At 40.6% G+C, this 15,476-nt stretch overlaps 1 protein-coding gene across 1 annotated transcript; it reads left to right on the top strand.

The window, feature by feature from the left end:
* Positions 1 to 425: 425 nt before the first annotated feature.
* On the top strand, positions 426 to 5,587 carry LOC118213682 (protein sprouty homolog 2-like). Its single transcript, XM_035392715.1, has 2 exons — positions 426 to 900; positions 3,591 to 5,587. Exon 2 carries the CDS (start codon positions 3,642 to 3,644, stop codon positions 4,572 to 4,574), a length of 933 nt encoding a protein of 310 aa, XP_035248606.1. The 5' UTR covers positions 426 to 900; positions 3,591 to 3,641; the 3' UTR covers positions 4,575 to 5,587.
* Positions 5,588 to 15,476: the final 9,889 nt, after the last annotated feature.

Here is a 15,476-nt window from a genome sequence, read left to right as displayed (position 1 = left end):
CCAGTGCCATTATAATAGACTGAGGATAGAGAGTAAGTCTTGTAATGCATACCTGTCATTTGTCCTTCTCTAGCTGGAGAAGGGAGAAAGACAGGCTTTGATGGCTGTATAATGAAGCGAAATGTTACTGTCTCAGGGAAAAGGGGAAACAATGGATTTATCACATGAAAACTAATTGTATTTCAATCTGTTTTTTCTCCTGATGCTTGCAATGACAATCAATCACTTATAAACATGCTTAATCGCTGTTCAGAAGAACTACTTTTCAAAACAGCTATAATACAATACTCTGGTCAGGTACATTATTTGCAGTACGTAAACCAGCCTTTGCTATTTCCAGCCTTGGCACAGATAGCAAGGAATATGAGTCTCCCGGAGCCAATAAGATGTGACCGGATACGATATATCCTCTTAGACAACAACATGTTTCCATTCACTTCCACATGACGCCATTTACTGCATGAACCCCTGCTCCCCCGGAAAGAAGGAAAATAAGACCAGAAACTCTGGGAAGCGCTTGAGTTTGTGAAGCAACAAAACACACGCTAACTTCAGCAGCGTTTTATGAAAAGTATCCAGCTGACACAAGTATGGTTCTGCAGTCTTCAAACTGCCAGCAATACCGAGGGGAATTTTAATGGAGATTTACAATCGAGTTTCGGTTAATTATGAGCGGTTTTATCTTACTTTTTTGCATAAAGTAGCCAAGCAGCTAGTTGATTCGAAAAGGACTTTAGGATAGCATACTTAGTTGGATTTGTTGTTAAACTGGAACCAATTATTCACCATTCTGCGGTATTCTGGATGAGTAGACTACTGAAGGTTTTCATGAATAAAGTTTCCGAACAGGATTTCCTACTGACGAAAAGCAACAACGAGGGTGACAGTGGTGCGAACCAGGTGAGGTTTTCGCTGTGGAAATCTGCGGTAAATATTTTCGAGAAAAACGCATAAAAGGTGCCACTTCCTTAATTAACTATCGGTTTTGGGGAAACTGCACAGTTTTATGCGTCCAGTCCCAGAGCTCGAATTTATCTGTGGCCTATATATCTTTTATTATCGTGCAATCTGAGCTATTTGTTTATAACGTTCCCCTATTGTTAAGAGTGGCTTGTTTCTGTACGTAAAGTCTGGCTTGTTTCTGTAGTCTTCCACGTTGTTATTATTATTGTTGTTGTTATCATTAGTATTATTGATGATTATAATATATTAAATATTTGCCAATCTGTTGCAAAGACTATGGACATTCCCATTGTATTGTGTTTATTATTTTTTTAATTTTGTCATAACGCAAGTACTTTTTTTTTTTTTTTGCTTGTCATTTGGTTAACGTGAGGTGAGGATTAGTTAGTATACTTGCAAGTGCAAACGTGTAAGTGGCAGTAATGGCCCATGTTATGACAATGGTCTTCATACGATGACAGTGGGCTTCATTTCCAAATTGCGTTATCTGTTAGTTTTGTTTAGTTTTAGCGATATATGATATATGCTAAGTTTTTGTGGTAGTATCAAAAACCGCACCCTAATGACAACTCAAATGTGTACTCGCTGTTCGGTAGCGTTGGTAGCTACGCATTGACCAATGCGTGCATGGTGAAGCCAGGGGTGAAAGTCTCTCTCTCTCTCCATCTGTCTCCCTCAGTATGTTTGTCTCTGTCTCTGTATGTGTGTGTATTTATAGTGTGTATGTATATAAAATACATGTGTGTATATATAAAATATGCATACATACACACACGTGTGGTCTTGGGAAGCAAAGCTAATCTTATTGCACTCCATGTTTATAATTTCCAACATAAACCAGCCAGATGAACACACAGCTGTGTTCTCAACACTTTTAGTTGGTCAACCAGCTGTTCACTAGCTGACCCAGCCTACATAGTCATCTAGTCCACCAGTCGACGTTGACAGCCAGCTACCGCTTAACCAGCTTTGACCAGCTTTCTCCAGTTAGAGAAGAGCTTTCACCAGCCACAGACCTCTTATGACCAGTTAGAAGTGTCAAAACACATCTTAACCAGCTTAGAATCTCTGCTGGTCTTGGGTAGAATTTTTAGTAGGGCTGCCACCTTGTCCGTGTGACATTTGTCCTAACGTTGCACCCATTTTAATATCAACAACCATGTTTTATAGAGGTCAAGAATTACCCATGGACAAAGGTATCAGGCAAATTTGGTCATAAGTTTGTATGTGTTTCTGGAATTAAAAAACACAATTTTATGGTTGTTAAAATCAGTGTCCTCAGATCCTCTTGGAGAATCCCCCATAAATCCTCAGCTTACATATTAGCATGGAAGAAATTTACAAAAAGGAAATGCAAATGCATCATTGCCTACTTGTCCTGGGAAATCTTGCTTTCCAGAAATATCCTGTTTTTATTCCTGGAAGCATAGTGTATACTTCCACTTACATGAAATGGAAGTATATACTGTACACACAATTTATTAACTTAATACACCACCATGACTTCATATTCAGATCAGCTGTTAAAGAGCTAACAGGCCAGAGAGACAGGTGAAAAGGATCTGCATTGTATTAAGCTTTTCTGTTTAGTAAATCATTTGGCTAGATTGCCATTACCACTGGCTACATGCAGAGAACTGTAAGCTACAATGCTACACTACAAATGGCATATAATCACAAGCACTATGCAACCCCTGGCAGACCACTGCTGCACCTATTAACAGAAAGCCAGTTCGGCCAATTGAAGCCCCTGTGGAATGAATTCAGCTGAAGCCATAATTGCATCGTTTAGCTTTTCACTGGTAAATTGGCACTTGAAATAATTTGGCTTGTTTCTTAAAGAGCTCTCCCAAGCTCAAACCCCCAGTTTGCACAGATGCACTGTAGAAATGAATCACATTTCAGCACAAAGTTTTGTCTAACAAATTCAAAAAGGATAATCATAAACTATGATTAACAGAAAACATAATTTTTCTGTTTTGTATTTTTTTAATTCTGTGTGCATGTGGCATTATAACCTCTAATTGTGTTGTTTACTTAACACACAAAGTAGTGTATTTTATCATTTACAGTGTGAGTTAATGATCTTCAATGAACACACACTTAATCCTTTCCAGCCCTTTTTTACACAAATGCAAACTTTAATGGCTATGCTTTGCTTATGTTTTGTAAGGCAGCAAAACAAAATATGGAACAGCTGTGACATTGCTCTTTACAAAAGCATTGCAAACCACTCGTTTCATTGAACAGAGTTTGGAAATGCTTAAGTTGACAAAATATAAGAAAACAATTTAAACTGATATTTTGTAGATTTACATTAATTTTAAAGCACCATCTTTCAGAGTGGCAATGCATGCTGAGTTGGTAAAATGTCTAATTTTAAGCAAGTTCTGGGTGGCTCATCCTGTTAAAACTGGTTTCCTGTGTATGGTTGGTCTTCAATGGTATTAAATCTTTTGTTTGAGGCTGGCAGCCTTGAAAGGCTGTAGTATTACCCTGGTGGGATCATCCTGATGAATGGTAGATTTGTCATGAATTGCTCTCAATTTTTCAATATCACAGCGGCAATGGGCTTTTTTAATTTAGCCATTTCCCTCAAGGCTGACTAATTAGCTTATGTCTTGCAGGACTTCAGATGAGTTCAATACCTGCAAGAGGGGTCCATCTTCAGTGCAAAGATGGAGGTGGGAACTCAGAGCAGCAGTGGGTCTCTGGCTGTGCCTGACAGTAGGGGGCAGCATGCTGGGGAGCCTGGTGCCAGAGAGCCAGGGTGCCAGCAGGTACTCGTGCTGTCCCTGGACCAGATCCACGCTGTGGGGAGCGCCAATGAGTACACCGAGGGGCCTACGGTGGCATCGGCCAGGCCTGGGAGTCACCAGGCCGTTCTACAGCCACCTCCGCCTCTGCAGAAGCCTGAGCCGGAGCGAGACTTAGCGCCTGAGCTGCACCAGCAGAGGTCTGCCACTAGGGAGCAGCACCAACATCGCCGCCTGTCCTCACCGTCGGCCGTTCCCACACAGTCGCCAATCGGCGGGTCCCACGGTAGCGCCTCAGTTGAGCGGAGGGTCCCGGGCGACCCCGCTTCTGGCCAGGTTGCTACGGCATCCCCCAAACCGTCAAAACCAAAGCAGGGGGAGCAGAAGCTCTTCGAGGAAGAAGAACAGGGCGAAACAGGGAGCGGCACTCCGGGCAGTGGACACGCCCCCCTGTGCGAGGTCTGCGGCCTGTGTACGTGCGAGGAGTGCGCGTTTCCGCGGGCGCTGCCCTCCTGCTGGGCCTGCCAGCACCGCTGCGTCTGCTCGGCCCAGAACCTTCTGGAATACGCCACCTGCGTCTGCTGTGTGAAGGGCCTGTTCTACCACTGCTCCACCGACGACGAGGACGTGTGCGCCGACAGGCCCTTCTCGTGCGGCCCGTCGCGCCGGGGCCTGCGCTGGGCCGCCGTCGCCGTGGCGGCCCTCTTCCTGCCCTGCCTTCTCTGCTACCCGCCCGCCAAGGGCTGCCTGCGAATGGTGCAGGGCTGCTACCGCCGTCTCAAAGGCCCGGGGGGCTGCAGGTGCGGACGCTCAAACGCCGTACGCAGAAGCAATGCCGCCAGACAGTCCACGTAGAATTGACAGCTTCTGTTTGTATTGGTATGTCATCTTGATTGTCATCATCAGTGGAAATGACACGTTTAGCTGCTCCCACACTGAATCCATACTTAGAATACTTTGCGATCCATAGTTTTCTGGATTCCATCAAAATTATTTTATTAATCCAAAATGGATCATCTGTGTTCCGCTCTGCAGCTGTCTGAGGAAGGAATAGTTTTGGTAACCCAGTAACCTCTTCAATTGGGAAATGTTTCTCAGCTCCAGCCAATAGGAAGCAACCAAGTGTGCAGCTGTGTGATTGGAAGGGATGGAGCAAGTCATCATGTGAGTCTAGAAAAGGTGCTGTCCTGTTGGAAGAGGAGGGAACTTTTAAAATGTATTTTCCATGGGAAAATTTGCACTTACAATGCACAGAATTATACAAAAAACGAAGCATGTTCTTGAAGTACACAAGGTCTTCCAATCCTACATCATTGGGTTGGGATTATGAAAATGTTTTTTTTTTTTTTTTAAGGTGCAATGTTTCAAATAAGGGACCTTTGAAGATAAGACACATTTATGTTAATGTTGAAACTGAAGTCATTTATGTAACTCCTGATAACATGTAGTATGTCAGATAAGCTTTCACCTATAAATTTACATGACCAATTTTCTGTGAAATGGATTTTGAAAATACACAAAGTAGTTTTCTACCGTTTTTTTGTATGTCAATTGTATAATTCAAATTATGTAAAGTAATGAAAAGATATTATGAAAGTAAAACGTGTATCTTGCATATATGATTATTCCCCTCCTTATAAATGTAATTTTTTAATTGGCCTTTAATCTTTTTTCTAATGTTTCAATATATTGTTTAGTGTAAAGAATATTTATTTTTGAGTATATTTTATAAAAAAATATATTTATTTTTTGGGGCATTTTAATACCTTTGCTCTATTTTCAAGAATAACTTGTATACTTTGAGTGTTGCGGGGATTGACGCATGTGTTCAGTAAAAAATATAAAATATATTAACATTGACATTAAAATGAATTGTTGGTGTCATTTTCTGAGTGATGGGTTTTAAAGCTTTTATTACAAGTTGTGACTCTGATACAATACAGTGGTACTAAAATTATTTCACTTGGAATTTGGGACACTCATTATTTGAAAGTGTGTTGGTATAATCCATAACAATTGTATAAATCAGACATAAGCAATGAAATGAAACCACAGAGCATTTTATTTCTTTTAATGTATGAATGTCCTTAGATCACAATGCACTTGAGCGAGAGGTAGGATTTAATGTTTATTTCAACATGGGTGCACATCAGTTGGCTTATGGCTCAGGCTTTGCTGCCAGAAGGAATCATTGAACAAGTGTAGGCTGCTCATGGGTCCTTTGAGTCATTTGCAAACAAAAGGCTTGCCAGAATTTCAAGTGAATGAATCTGTGTACAAATCTTCATTGTGAACTGAATCCAACTACTTGTCTCACTAGACGTAATTCATACGCCCACCACTACTGTGAACTAGTCATACAACTCTTATACAAAAAGATTCTGATAATTTATGGTCACCTCTGCATCTCTACCTTAGAACCAAAATGTCCGGTGTTCATTGGGGGATTGCTGTCCTGTTTTTGGACCATAACCACAACACGTTCCTCACAGACTTGGCAGATTTAGCAAATGTAGGTAAAAAATTCCCATTCACAGTGATGTGCAATATGAATCCTTCATAAACACTTTTTGTGTGTAGGTCTCAGCACCCTTTTAACAAGCTTGTGTTGAAATGTATTTTTTAAATATGTGGAAATCGAGGGAGACAATTTTGAAATAAGAAAATCATGAATTCTATTAGTATCTTTACAGAGAGGAAGAGAGGAACATGACTTGGCAGTCTGCCCCACTCAGTACTCTCAATGGCCCAAATCTAAACCATGTTCTGTCCAAGTGTGCATCTGGAAGTTATTAAGAAGCTGAATGACTTTGCAGGCATCTTTCTTTTTTCTTTTTTTTAGGGGGGGTGGACTAACTTCACAAAAAACTCTCCCTGCCTAAGCTCTCAGACCTGACCAAAACGTATGTGTACCACATGTGTAGTCATACGTTTAGTATGGCTGCTATGGAATTGTCCATAGTTTTGAGTGACACATTTTATTTGGATCGGGGGGGGGGGCGGGGGTTGGAGGAGCAGAACACAGGTGCTGTTCCCTTAAATTATGAGTGTAAATTGGCAGGACCAAGGCTTTTTTTATACTGCATTTCAAGCATACAGCATCTTCTTTTTGCCAAGAATGATGGCGATAGATCAGTCTGTAAAAAGTAAATGGGTTTCATTTATTCCAGACATCTAAATCTTGGGTGATATGCATAGCTTACATGTTTGTGCATTGTGCATTTTCTGCTGTTGGATACTTTGATTGAAACAAGTCAGTTGTGAATTAAAGATTGTGATTTGGATATAGCTTGTTTAGAGAATACTACTAGGCAGATTATAAATATATTTTTCCCCTCGTCCCATCCATTCATGTCTGCCATCCAGTGAAACCGACCAGAGGCCTTGCTCACAGATTTTACATTAACATCTTTTTCTTTTTTAGTATGTGAGAATTCCATATTGTTTCGAAGAATATATGCAAAAAGCATATATTTTGATGAATGACAGTCATTTTGTGTCAGAGCACTTTCCAGTGCATTAGCAGAGGTAGAAAGAGGTATTTATCCTGTGAATATTGAGAGCAATTACTGGCCATATTGATAATTTGGCCAGCATGACTTGGAACACCCTTCCCCCTTTTCAATAACTGCCATGAGATATTTGACATTTCATGCAGAAAAAAAAGAATTGGGACTCCTGCAACACAGTGTCCCCATCACTGCTCTGCAGATACCACTGCACCACTCCAAGCAGAGACTAGCTTTTCCAAGGACTCCTATCCAAGCAATAACCAAGCCTTTTCCTCCTCCACTTAGTAAGGCAAAAGGCCGATCATTATCCATTTCTGTATTTATGTTTCAAAGGTATGTGAGCTGAATTATTATTTTTTTTTATTTTATTTGATTTAGCTCTGCAAATCTGCATGCATATTCATTGGTGTATCATGGACTGTAGAGTTGATGCAGATACAGTGCGCAGTGGCTTGGCAGAGTGGCTGCTGGACAAGCCGCAGAACGGCGCTCTCTGTTGAATTGTTTTGCTGGCGCTGCAGCGGCGGCAGAGCTCCATTGAGCGTGTTCACCAGGCAGAACACTCAACAGGAAGGGAGGAAGCAACGGTTCTTTATGGCCCTATTGTCTGGCCGCCAGAGCTTAAGCAACCAAACAGCGGTTCTGATGGCACCGGGGTACGAGCCCGTGCGCACGCGCACTCATGCACTCACACTGTCCTCAGAGGGGGGGGGGGGGTAGAGGCTGTGGGGCAACGGGACAGCCGGGATGTTGGGCGAGGTTGCTGCAGGGGCTCGGCGGGACAGCTGTCTGCTACAGAACATGCCCGAGGATTTCTACACACACACACACACACACAGACACACACACACGCAGGCCTGTCCACGCACACATACACGCACGTGCACACACACACATCAAGCCCCACAAGGGTGCATAACGATCAAAAGGGGTGTGTGAGACTCTTTAGATTACATTAAATTGAATAATTTGTATTGAATCCTTGTGTCATAAAAAGAATAAATGAATAAATAAATAAATAAATAAATAAATAAATAAATAAAAACGATTAAATCAGGGGTTGCCAGCCCTGGTCCTGAACAGCCATAGGGTGTGCTGTCTTTCATTGTTACAGAGCAGTAAATCAATTAATTCAAGTGGATGAATCAGTTGCAGGTTTTAAGGTGACAAAGGAAAAAAACACAGTTCATTTAGATAGGAGCTGAGAATAAATAATTATTATTTAAATCCCTGGTCTGAGCTTCTGGCATTAACAAACACTAAAATATGCTGGGTATAGTGGATGAATTTTGAAGTCAACCGGCATTAGTCGCCCCTTTTCAGCCAGAGTGCATTAAACGGCGAGTGCAAGCTGGACTCCTCGCTAACGCACGGTGTGAGTGATAAAAAGATGACTGCAGCCTTGAAACAGCCAGCTCCCAGTCATGCACAAAGGGAACTGCCAAAGTAAGACTAATAATAGGATTTAAAATAAATCCAACAAAGGAAGGGAACAGTTGCTGTGGCGAATAATTTAACGAGTGTGCATTTTTATGGCAACATTGGCTCTCTCGATTTGCTTTATGGCCCTAAGTCCGTTATTACTCTGAAAGCCACAGTCATCTCATTCCCCATGCCTAGGACACAAAAACTATAAAAAGGAAGTCAGTTTAGCTTTGTGGGGTTTTATTCACAAACAACTGCTGGCTGTCCTTCAGCATGATTCTTGAAGTCCTCTTTGACTTTTAATAGCTGTTTGGTAAAACACCATGAAGAAGGCATTCATTCATTTGTTTTGTGACAATAACATAAGAAAAAATATTTAACCAGGCATTTTTTAGAGGAGGATATGCAGTTTTTTTCTTTGTACTGTGTACATGTTTATGAGTCTGCAGTTGTGTATGAGTTTGGATAAAGGGCAAAATGCCTTAAAACCAAAACATCCATGTGCGCACACTCACGCGTGCACAAACACACACACGTGCACATGTTTCGCGCGCACGCACGCACACGCACACACATAAGTTAATTCAAAGGACAAGCAACCTTAGCAGTTAGATTGAATTAATCATTCAGCTTGTACCATTGAGTTAACTCCCAGTCTGTAACCCCTGCATGCATGACCTTCAGGTGGAGATCTTCCTCAAGACTTAATAGGAGTTCATTGGAGTATCAAATCAATATTTACTGCCAATTTATTCTTTTTATCAGAGAGCATAACCAATATTTGTTATTATAATGAAGATAATGCCATGACATTTATTTAAAGTGCCATGAACTAATGATGTGTCTTGGGAAATATGTACTCGACTTAAGAATAAATGATCATCTTGTCTATTCCTCTCCCAGTGAGTCAATCATTCACTCCACACAGTAATGCATCAGGCATTAGCAAGCCCTTCTCTCGAATAATTGTAAATTGAACATACCTGCAGAGATCAAATGCATTATGGTTTGAACGGCTCAGTTTGTGACATTGTTGTGACACATTTGTGGTAAAGTGTAGTGCAGTGATTACTACACTGTATGTCAGTTTGAGGATTGCCCCATTTATGCCTTGTGGAAGGAACATGCATCACCTCTGTAAAAATATGTTGTTAAAAGATGTATTATTGGGTGAAAGCAGGGGTCCCCAACCGTGGTCCTGGAGATCTGTAGGGTCTGCCGGTTTCCACTGTTTCTCAGCAATTCATTGATCAATCAAAAGCCATTGATTACACAGTTAACACAGCTCACCTGGCTTCCCAAGTCTGAATCGTTTGTTGATTTAAAGTGAAAATGAAAACTAGCAGAGCTGTTGGCTTTCCAGGACATACAGGGCTAAAGTAATATATCAGATGTAAAACCTTAAGGTCATAAGTAAGCACTTTGGCTTGCAAATACATCAGATGAAAAAGGCCAGGAGTGAAGAGTGGCCAAAAATCTGTCTCTTCAAGGTGGGTTCTGTAAAGCTGATTTTAGTGGTTTGTATCTTAATGCAAAGCAACTGCCCATGTTAGGAACTGTAAGCGTGAAATGTAAAATTTCCATTTCGCTGTTAGGAGAGGTGTAATGAGGCAAGGCGTAATTAAACCTGAGGGCTTCCAAAGCTCAATGTGATATTTCATCTGTGAGCTCTGATTATACGCATTAGACCAGAGGTAGGCAATCCGGCCTGTGGAGTGTCAGAGGTGTTCCTGCCCATTGCTACAACCCAACTACTGCCTACATAATTGGAATCGTTAGGCTTAATGAATGCAGGTGACCATGGGCCAGAGGTGCTCTTAAAAATCGACTGAAGTGTGCAATTCTGATGACACAATAACCAGAAGCATCTCCTCTACTTCAGCTCCGCGGTTGCCTACCCTTTCATCGAACGATTTAATAACTGTGTATGGTTCTTTTATACATCAGGTTAATACAACAATTTTCATACACTCCGTGCTTTCCGTACAACAAAACCATTTAACAATATCTTAACATAACAATAACATTTTCAAAAGCCAATTGAATATTTGTATTTCTCACACATCACCAAATATTATTTATTGGAATGGAAGTGTATACAGACAGTTAAAAATGTCCATTTCTGGTCAATGCACAACATTTGGAGCGCATTTAATTTCTCAAATGGTATTCAAAAACGATTTTCAGTTCTTGACCCCATTAAAGTGAATTTCATACCTGGCAAACATACGGACTACTATAATAACAAAGCTGCTATTTATTTCTTTATTTGGGGAGGGGTGGGGGATTCTACATATTTTACAGGGGAATATTGCAGTGAAAAACAGCACATTAATTTTATTTGCGAAGGAAACGTACTGGACCTGTGCAAAATTGAAAGCAATGCTCAGCTTTTGCTTTGGGCAATAAAACAAGCCAGCTTTATCAGCTGCATAGGCCTACGGGTATGTGACCTCTATGAATCCACAACCTGGAAAACTCTAATCCGTCAAGCCTCCTTTCAGCTTTTCTCAGTCAGGCGGTTTGTCTTGCCTATTTTCTCTCAGTTTGTGGTCACCAAGAAGCCATTACCAAATTTTATTCTCGGTATCTATTTTTATTCTTCGTCCGTCTTTTTGCAATCTCCACAAAAGAAGGTCGTTTCGTACAGTTTGTGGTGATGAGATTTATGATAATGCCTAGAGGCTATCTTACAAGAAACCAAAACGCTAATGAGCTGTCTTAGTTCTCTGATAGAATGTATGAGAGGAAAAATGCGGAGTCATTGAGTACTCATTCGTTCTTGAGTATTTCTATAAGACAACGCTTTATCTTTCAGCCATAGCAATTAAATCATAAGTAAATCAATTTTCTTTAAAAATATCAAAACAAGTGGTGTTAATGTATGGACTTGGACTTGCCTGTCTGTCCCGGTCTAGTTACTAAAAGGCTGAATGCTACTTTCCACGCTAGGCTAAGCCTTTGTTCCCTTAGACAAGGTATTAAATCTGAATCAATTCAGCAAATATGCCATTCTCAAAGGCATCTAAGAAACTCTGGATGAAACTGAATAAATATCACAGTGGTAGTGCAATCATAACAATAGGCTATATAGCAGTGGTAAAAAAAAAAAAAAAACCCATTCCTGGAGATCTACCATACTCCAGGTTTTCATTTCAACCCAAATTTTGCACACCTGACTCCACTGATTAGCAGCTCAGCAAGATCTTTAGCTGTTGAATGAAGTGTGCTTTGCTTTGTTAGGGTTGGAATGAAAATCGACAGGATGGTAGATATCCAGAAACAGGGTTTGTTACCACTTATATCTAGGAACCACCCAAAATGTAGCCCAGACCTGACTTTTTCAGAAATCAATACACATTTTTTATTTTTAATCCATAAAAGTGTATGTGTGACTAATGCATTTACAAACAGTGCTAATCTAAGTAAAAGTAAAGTTAGATTATCAATTACTGAATGCATGGAGACTGCAGCGACTGTATTTTCTGTACTGACATCTCTTTAAGGCAAGGATCTCAAACTCAGATCCTGGAGGCCTGCTGTGTCTGCTGGTTTTTGATGTGTTCCTGGACATAAGTGCTTAATTTAAATAATCTATTATCTGAATAGCCTGCAAACCTTGTTTCTAAGGCCAAAATTGGCTGCTGGTTGAAAGGAAATTACAAGGACCAGCTGATATTGCAGCCCTTCAGGACAGGAGTCTGACACCGCTGCTTTAAGGCAGCGTCAGGCACTTTTTAAACGTCTATAGGTGCCCTTGGCCCTGGGGGGATTTGCGTATTCTGTGTAAGAATCAGGCCTTCGTATCTCACGCAAAGGGAAATCGATCTCTCGAGTCTGCCACACAAATATGAGGAAACGAGCGGCGTGGTGTTGCGTTACGATGTGCAGGTGCAAGCATCTGACAGGATGTTGACGGTGAGCAAGGTGAGGTCTCCTTCACTTAAAGCACAAGATAGAATTTTTTTCCTGGGGCATGAAAGATGTGTGACATGTTTGGGATTCTTGGGGCTTCAAAATACCTAACGAAAAAAAGGAAAAATGAATTCTGCCAAGGGTATCAAACACGTTACCACAGGTGCAATATTTTAGCACACTAAAACACTCTTTTGTAAACAATGCTAATAAATTCCATATAGGACAATGGAGGATTTAGACTGTGGTCTGACGTGCATTTTCAACATTGTATTGGCTACTCTGATGCTCAAACCTGGGTTATAAGTACGACCAAGCAAAACTATTCCCTTCTCTGTGTGCTCCAGGCCGATTAATAATAAAGCAGAAATTAATAAAACTAAATGTTTTTTTCTTTATGTCTGATAAACAAACACTTTTCAGCTTAAACTAAAATTTTGACCACAATATAGTATTTGCCTAACTTTTATTGAAATGGCATTGTAATACTGTCCAAATTTTGTAAAATTTGGACAGTAAAAAAAAAAGTGTAATATAAAAATGTCATGCTTTTGAAATACAAAAAAATGATAATAACGATGGCAGCCCTCAGTGGGCTCAGTGGTCACTGAAGACTGTATTGATGGGGTATTATGCAATCAAATTAATTTTGCAAAAGTGAATTGAAGCAAAGTGCTGTAATGGTTAGGCTGAATTCCCTGCTGCCCACCCACTGTCAAGGACCTTGGAGTGTTGGCATGGCAATGTCTGCATGGCAACAGTTGAAGCAGGAAGTTAAGACGGTTGATAAACAGACTGGAAATGCCCCTTTCTGACTAACACAGATCACCTGAGGCTCATGTCTTAGAGGAAAGTGTTTTCTATACAGTATTTTGGCTGAAAATAGACATGATTTTTCTGTGAAAACACTAGTAACACTACAAGAGACTGCTGGTATTTGCCAGACAGGAATGCATAAGAAATGAGTGAGAAATCAACCAGTACTGTCACTAGACAGGAATGCATAAACAGTGTCCATTTAAAAAAGGCATATATAAAGACGATTCTTTTATTGGCTGAAAGACAATATCAGTACAGCCACATAGCTATCTCATCATTAGTGCCAGGGCTGTTGTGATGTTAAAATGTAATAGCATAAAAATTAGCTGTAGATCGATATGGATATCTGAAGCAGACAATCCTCGATTAAGCCTGCGTTTCCCTATCTCAATGGAGATTTTTCATTACATTATTTAACAGCCTTGCAGACTGCCTTATCTCAAAGCACCACCAAATGGTCACTGTGAAATGCATGCATGCTGAAATGTAGGACTAAAATAGCCTATACAATGCAAATATGTATTTATTTCATGTAATGTTTTAAATGTATTAATGTAATGTTATCATTTCAGCATGTATGATTTATTTCCAGTATAGGGTATATGTAGCATTTATAATATTTATTCAAAGTTATTTACTTGTATTTGTGCAAGGAAACATTTTTATTTTACAATGTTAATTTATTTATGCAGTGCTGGCCATAGTCAAGTTCCATATGAATGCAGGATTAATTACAAATGACATTTGAAAATATATATTATCCATCCCTGTAGCAATTGAAAGTAAATTGAAGGTAAATCTGAAATGCTTTGTAAATGTTTATACTTGCAACCCTTTAGGATCTGCTGGCATTTGTTCTCACCATAAAATCAGAAACAAATTCAGGTCCAGGAAGCAACTGTGTAATCAACTTCTTCAATTTATCAATGAAGTGCTGAGGAGCAACAGAGACCCTGTGGCTTTCTGAGGAACCAGAGGAAATATCACAGATTTTCTATTCCTTATACGTATCCCCTAAATTACACTGAAGCCCACTTGTGCTGTTCTGAAACTGGAATGAATCATAAATACGCATTTGAGGTGTGATATGATTTACTCTTCATCATGGTCAAGGCACTCTGCAATATTGTTGTATTTTGGAACTGGCAGTTATAATTACATTTTACCATCTATACCCATACCAGAAGCCCTGCAGCTGAAATGCAGGCATTTCCCTGATGAATATTCCAGCCAAAAAAAATAGGGACCACATAGTACTACAGGAGAGAGCTGTGTGTGGGTGTGTTTGTGAGCGTGGGTGTGTGTGGGAGTGTGCTTCCTGTGTGTGTGTGTGTGTCACTGAGTAATAGGTAAATTCTTCAACTGGTGAAAAAGCCTTTCAGCATTTCCCTGGTTTGGCAGCAGAAATATTTCTCTCCTCATAGTTAGCATGGCTCTAGGTTCTGTTCCTCTCTCCCCATTTCTCTATCCTCACACCACCCCTCACTGCTACCATCTACAATGAACTTCCAGGCTACTCTTAAAGACAAAACGTAAGTTAACATGAATGATGGCATCCTTTTACTTATCCTTCAGACTATATATCATCAAAGCCATGTGACTGACCTTAAGAGGCTTGGCTCACTGCCCATGAAAGCATCCCGATGAATATGCCACCCCCTCTAGCGTGGAACACTTCAGCTCGTTCCGAGCAACAAGAGATAATGATGGTCATCATTCAGTCTCACAAATTCATAGTTATAGTCATAACTTACCATCTATTTTGACCTCACTCAGACTGTCATCACGGTCTTAACTTGGATGACTAGTTCTGAAAACAGAATGGTGGTGGTGGACCCTAAGGTTGCTAGGAGTACCGCACTGACCCTGTAAGATGTGGGAAAGGTACAAGGATGAAACGCATCCACTCTTGAGACAATGCATCTAAAGCTAAGGGTCCTCCTTGACCATTCAGGGAGAACCACATCCTGCAAATGGGTTGTCTCTGCTGATGTGAATAGGTTAGCCTGAGCCATGGTGAACAAGCCCGGAAGAGAGCTCCCACTTCTGGATGTAGTCTTCATGCTCAGGGAGAGGACCGGTCCTG

The sequence above is a fragment of the Anguilla anguilla genome, chromosome 15 (assembly GCF_013347855.1).
Source record: "Anguilla anguilla isolate fAngAng1 chromosome 15, fAngAng1.pri, whole genome shotgun sequence".
Lineage (NCBI taxonomy): Eukaryota > Metazoa > Chordata > Actinopteri > Anguilliformes > Anguillidae > Anguilla > Anguilla anguilla.
The sequence above is the reverse complement of the archived record's forward strand: the minus strand, read 5'-3'. Positions and strand labels throughout refer to the sequence as shown.

Bases quoted from the DNA above. Each gene is read 5' to 3' on its own strand.
- LOC118213682 (XM_035392715.1), top strand. From the start codon at position 3,642: ATGGAGGTGGGAACTCAGAGCAGCAGTGGGTCTCTGGCTGTGCCTGAC.